At 39.4% G+C, this 6594-nt stretch overlaps 1 protein-coding gene across 1 annotated transcript; it reads left to right on the plus strand.

Annotated features, from left to right (window-relative positions):
* The first annotated feature begins 383 nt into the window (after positions 1 to 383).
* Positions 384 to 3352, plus strand: LOC106943462 (glycosyltransferase-like protein LARGE1). The gene is made up of 2 exons (XM_015026773.1): positions 384 to 847; positions 3065 to 3352. The coding sequence occupies exons 1-2, from the start codon at positions 758 to 760 to the stop codon at positions 3260 to 3262; spliced, it is 288 nt and encodes a 95-aa protein (XP_014882259.1). The 5' UTR covers positions 384 to 757; the 3' UTR covers positions 3263 to 3352.
* The last annotated feature ends 3242 nt before the right edge of the window (positions 3353 to 6594 follow it).

Below are 6594 nucleotides of genomic sequence, written 5' to 3' on the forward strand. Positions count from 1 at the left end.
ACTTTTAAACAAATTCATGTAAAGTGTTCAGAAAAATACAGGAGCAGTGATTCATGTTTAGTCTAGAGGTGGTTCACCCGAAGCAAAGTGAATCAATCCATGTTAGTACCCCCAAAACACAAGAAAAAGTATTGAGCCAGTGTGCCACCATAGCATCAATGTAGTGCACCATAGAAGAGCTGCGCTGCACTGCACTGCACCTCTTCTGTGGTGCAATGTTGCAACTTGGGCTTTTAATATATATTAACCAAGAAATCATGATCTGACATAAATTTGTCATAAAAGTATTACTGATTAAACTTTAGCTTTAAAGATAAAGCTACATCATTTTTAAAGTGTAATCAGTAATACTTTTATAACAAATTTATGTCAGATCATGATTTCTTGGTTAATGTCAAGTTGTCATAACGAAGAGATTTTGAATAATACCAACTTGTATTAAAAGTCATGATTTACTGAATGACACTTTACGACAACAGTCATAAATATTCATGAAGACTTACTCATGTTCATGACAGGTGTTATGTCATGTTTATGATGGTGTCATGACAGTATTATTCACAACCCGTCAATAAAATTTTACCAAAAATTGTTTATTGTAGCTCATTGCATTGTTTAATTTCTCCTCTTTTCATTCTCTGATCCTTATAGATACCATGTGTGGACCAAAGGTCATGCGCCAACTAACTTTGCCAAATGGCGGACAGCCACCACACCTTACAAAGTGCTGTGGGAGGCCGACTTTGAGCCCTATGTGATGGTGAAGAGAGACAGTCCTGAGTATGACCGTCGTTTTGTGGGCTTTGGCTGGAACAAGGTGGCTCATATCATGGAGCTTGATGCACAGGTTATTCATCACTTTCTTTTTTTTTACTTAAACTAAAAAGTAGGGCTGTATAATTATATAGATTCTACAATATTTATCGATTTTTTTCCCTCCTCGGAAGATATCGATTTTTCATCCGCAAGTATCGATACGTTAAACTATAGGGATCCATAGGCCTATATGTCTTTTTTACATGTCTGATTTGTGACGGCGTGGCAGCAAGACTCTGCCTCCCCCAGTCGCACTTTCAACTTGTGCTTGAAGTGCACATTACAAACTACACACCAGTTTTTAAGACCCCAACCAGCCATTTATGCAGACCCATCACAAAGACATGCCTTCTTCAGGAGACTTCCGACCAATGAAGACAACACGCATGACATAGCTTGACTCTATGACATGACTCTTTGACTTGACTTTACCACAACTACATGTACAGTGAATCCAGCAAGCGCTCAAGTATTATGTAACTCATTCTTCTCAATGTCACGTTCTACAATGTCTGTTTCAGCAGGATTTTCCTGGAACATATTTGATTTGCACAAATTTCTCACCTGAGCTGATTTTTCTTCAGAAACATGGTCCAGATCCAGAAACAGAGTTGAGGGTTTTGGCAGGTGTTGATTATCCTGTTCCTCTTCCTCTGAAACCTCACGAATAAGAAAATCATCTGCCTTCTGGTCTGTCCACCCATTCCTTAAGCAGGTTCACATGGAGTACTCTCCTAAAGTGAGGCTGATCTGGAATGGTAATCTTTTAGATTGTTTGTCCCAGTTTGCTCTGGATTTCACATGACCCTTGCCATTTTGTTAACAGCATACTGTCAACACTTGGACAGTAAGCAGTCCTAGCCAACACTTTCTGGCAAGGACTGAACGATCTCTGGCAGGCTAATTGGTCATACTAGGCTTTTTGATGAAGCTTATAAGCTTGGGCCATGCTGTCATTTTCTCCAGTCATTCCTGCATCTGGTCAACATAAAAGACGACATTTACAGCTTGTAATCTCTCTTAGTCTCCTGGTCCGGATCATAAAAGGTCAAGGCATAGAGTGGTTGCAACCCCCCCCCCCTCTCTCTAGTCTGAGATCTGGTTTATGCAATGTTGCATATATTGCTGGAGTTTAACAAGTCACACAACACAGGCAGATCTTGACCCAGCATTGTTGGAAATGGTAGATTCTCAGCAACACAAATATTTAAGAGGTAAAGATGTCCATGTACTTTTAATGTCCAGGTCTGCTGTTGAATATGGTAGCTCATGTCCATGAATGGCGCAAACAGGGATTGTTTTCATATTAACCTTGTTTGCTGGAACAAAAATTCTCTGCACAAGAGTTTGAATCATTGAGGGCTTTATTGGTGCCCCGACTGCAATAAGGTCAAATAAATAACAAAAGGCCCTCAACTTCAGTTGAGGTTGTCTTTAACTCAAACTCCATTTTAGATTCTACACTTTGTCTGGGTTAATTTTTGTAGAATTGCTTGGGCACATTGGTTTTGTGTGATCTTCCATCCCACACAAATAACAAATCACAGTCTTTGCTGGGGATCTTGAAGGCACATTTAGTGACTAGCTCTTTGGAGGTTTACTTACCCCTGCCTTTTGGTAGTGGGAAACAGGTTTTGAAACATCCCTCATTTTCCATGCTGTGTGACTCCATGGTTGTCCTTTTTTCTGTGCAGCCACAAACACATCAGCTAACTGTGCGGCTAGTGTAGCAGACATTGGGTTATGTTCTGTAATCCATATGTGTAATGCAGGAGACAGCATTCTCAAGTATTGTTCTAAAATGATTATTTCACCAACCTCATGCATATTTTTTTCTTTTGGCATCACCAGGGGGCAGGTACACATACACACTACTTAGCTGGTGTAGTCTTGAGGAATATTTACTGTGATGTTATTTTCCACATTCATATGAATCCAAATTATAATTTTGATTTACGGTGATAATTTTTGTTACTTTTTTCTTGATCAATTCCACTGTCTTAAAGTGTTTAATGAGAATATTTAGTTTGTTGAGATCTAAGATGTGTTATTTTAGTGTTCCTTTTAATTTTATGAGCAGTGTATAATAAAGTCTTTTGAGAGGGAGGTCTTATATCCAATAAACCTCTCAAGAATTTAAGTGTTTTCTTCAGTTGAGGTACCATTTCATTTTGAAATATTTTGACTCAACCAGGTTTTGCCAGTGATATTTACAGTTACTGCAGTGTTTTTTTTTCTCTCTCTCTAGGAGTATGAGTTTGTGGTCCTGCCAAATGCATATATGATCCATATGCCCCATGCTCCCAGCTTCGACATCACAAAGTTTCGCTCCAATAAGCAGTACCGGGTCTGTCTTAAGACCCTGAAGGAGGAGTTCCAGCAGAACATGTCTCGTCGCTTTGGCTTTGCTGCTCTTAAGTACATGACAGCTGAAAATAACAGCTAGTCAGCACTCCAGGCTCAAAGTCCTCTGGAGCAGAACTACTCAAAATGTTCATGGGGTAGGAAAGTTAAACACACATTTGAATTACTTGAATGGGGCCCTTTGGATTTTGTAAGACTTCAGAACCTGAGGCTTTAAAAGAAGATTTTAGCCTGAGCAACATTGACATCATATTGTATCATTATGTGTGAGTAGAAGTGATGATTATTGAGGATTGCACTGATAATAGCTCTTTTGTGGTGAGAGACTGTGTGGGCCAACTGTGCAGCCCATCATGCACTCAGAAAGAAGAGGAGAGAATTAACGTATTATCACATTTGTAAGACCACTGACAGATTTTGTGGCTGTAAAATGATATTGTGAGTGTCTGTATCTTTCCTTCAGGACAGAGCTTAGGAAGAGCCTTAGAAAGAGCGGAGCTGAAGAAACCACCACAGTTTAACTGATAGAAGGCCAGATGAAGCAAAGCAGAAAATATGTCCCAATAGATCAGAAATCTCTGTTTTTTCTCTCCCTCTCATTTTGAATCAGACATTAGTGTTTTCTTCTCTTCACCATGCTGTGAGGCGCCACCATTCTAAACTGACCTCATTAAGATGGCCGTTTTATGGTTTTAGCTAGCCTGGTTAGCTGGCTTCCTGTGCATTTCCGCTCAAAAAAGTTCTCACTTCCAGCACAATCTAGTCTTGTTCCCCTTGACTTGAACCTGGTCGATTTTTGACTAGAGTCGAGGAGAAGAAGAAGTTCACCACAAAATCAATAATGCCAATTTTCAGTGATGTTTTATAATTGTAGTTTTAGCAATGGGAGCAGAGGAAGTGAAGAAAGCCGTTATTGGACACAATTCCAAATACTGAATAAACATTAACAGCCTTATTATTCGGATCAACACGTCGCTCTTCACAGTGGTCAATGGCTGTTGCTGGCAGTTTCTGATTAGCTTCTTACATTACATACACATATGTTAGCGATTGGATGAAATTTAAAACCTTAGCACAGTCCACGCCTCCAGGAAGCAATCATTTCTCAACAGCCAAGAGCTCTGTATAATAGAAGGAATTGGTTTTTACCCAGGCCAGGTTTTAGCTGCAGCTCAGCTGAATGCATAGAACCAACATGATGTATGAGCCAAAACATGTTGCATTTTTTCCTGCTTGGATCAAAGTAATAATAATCATGGTCTCATTTCAACTAAATGAGATCAACTAAATTTCAACTAACTGAGATGTGGGTTTGGAATTTTATTTTAAAAAATGTTCAAAAAGTGGAAGGTTCTTTGTGGAACCAGTGTTTTTTTGTTTTTTTAAATCATATATTCCCCTGGCTTCTGCTTTCCTACAGGGAGAAGTGAAAATCAGATTGTATAGTGTCCATCTTTTGAATTCATGGTTATGACTAAGACACAAATAACTGGAACTTTAGTACAGTAGTAGAACTGGATTTCTGCTGTTAAAGATTTATCACATGATGCAATCTGACCTTAAAGACGCTTTCGCACTGCATGGAATGGAACAGTTGTGTTCGCATTACAACTTGCGACCGGTGTTATAGATCAACTGGTGGCTAAATCAACTGGAGGTGGCAGCTGGTGGCAGCTGGAAAAGACTGATGTTTCTGTGGGCGAGGCTTTTTAGGACCCCTTTACCGAACCAGGAAGTAAACAATGCAATAAGCTTAAAGAACTACAAATCTTTGCAAAAATACTATCCGATTCCGTAAAACAACCACTAAGATCTCGGGAATAACTAATTAGAAAGACTTTATTGGTCTAATATGGTATGTTGCCTTTTTTTTAAAGTTAATCTGCAAAACCATCAAAACGTGTAAATTACGCAGAACTTATCCTGACTTATGTGTTGCTTCAGAGGTTGAAACTCGTCAAAGGAAGATCGAAATAGATCTCGATGTGGCATGAGCAGATCTCAAAGCAAAGATTATTCCCTGAAAGCCGACATAAATGTTGAAGAGCCTTGGGATTAAAAATGAAATGTTTAAAAAGATCGACTGGCTGTGTAATTTTTCCACATATTCCTCATATTGTGATATTTCAAATAGTTATCCACAGAAACTATAGCAAAATCTTTTTAACTGTTTCTGTAACGCTACACTTTATTTCCTAGCTGTCATTGATTGTCATATAACGGACACCCCGTGCTTTAAGAACCAGGCCTGGATTAATTGGTGGCACTTTCAGAATCTCAGTTCGAGTGAAAATTTTAACCTGTTTCTGATGTAAAAGTATATAAGACAATTGTTTTTTCAGCGATGTCTCATATGGTTGAGAATTACGGTCACTTGATGAAAAGAATAAAGACGAGAAAAAATATCAACAATAAGGAAGAAATGACACTGCCACATAGATCTGCGGTAGCCATGTCTTCTGTAAATGAGCTAGGAAATAAAGTGTAACATTACAGAAACAGTAGGGGGGCGGGGGGGGGGTCCTAAAAAGCCACGCCCACAGAAACATCAGTCTTTTCCAGCTGCCACCACCAGTTGATTTAGCCACCAGTTGATCTATAACACCGGTCGCAAGTTGTAATGCGAACACAACCGTTCCGTTCCGTGCAGTGCGAAAGCGCCTTTAGAGTATGGTCAGTGCACAATTTTAGGAGAAGATTATAAAGAGGTTAAATAATTTTATGTAATAAATCCACTCAATCCATCACACTTATCTAGAGCCTCTTTCATAACAATTGAGAGGCTTGAACCACTGTATACCATGAGTTACAAGCCTCATGGATAGTGAACTCTGGGTATTCATGGTGGTCAGGGATCAAACCCACCTACGAATTGCTGAAATCAAATACTTGAGACCCCCATATTTAATGAACTATATCATTAGTTAAGTGGCATTGCATTTAGGTATATGAATTTCTAAAACTACAGTTTCTTTTGTATATTTTAGATATGCACTCTATAAAGAAATCAGCAAATTTTGGGATTGGAAAATCTGCAAATAGGTGAATCCTCAAAACCTGAATAGGTGGCATTTCATTGTACCATGGTTTTCATCCTTCCATCCATTTTCTTACACCTTTGTCCCTAGTGGAGTTGGGAGGGGTGCTGGATGTCTACAGTAAAACATTTCGGACGAGAGACGGGATACACCCTGGACAGGTTGCAGTCCATTGAAGGGCAACACTGGACCACCATGCATGCAAACGCTCACACTTAAGGACCCAATTAACCTGATAGTCATATTTTTGGACTGTGGAATGAAGCTGGAGTACCTTGAGAGAACCCATGCGCACACAGGGAGAACATGTAAACTCCATGCAGCAGTGTTGTGGTACTCGAAGTTGGTCTTGGTCTTAAGACCGGTCTTAAGACCA

Source organism: Poecilia latipinna, unplaced genomic scaffold (assembly GCF_001443285.1).
Source record: "Poecilia latipinna isolate Pla-1442-1.1 unplaced genomic scaffold, P_latipinna-1.0 Scaffold5326, whole genome shotgun sequence".
Classification (NCBI taxonomy): Eukaryota; Metazoa; Chordata; class Actinopteri; order Cyprinodontiformes; family Poeciliidae; genus Poecilia; species Poecilia latipinna.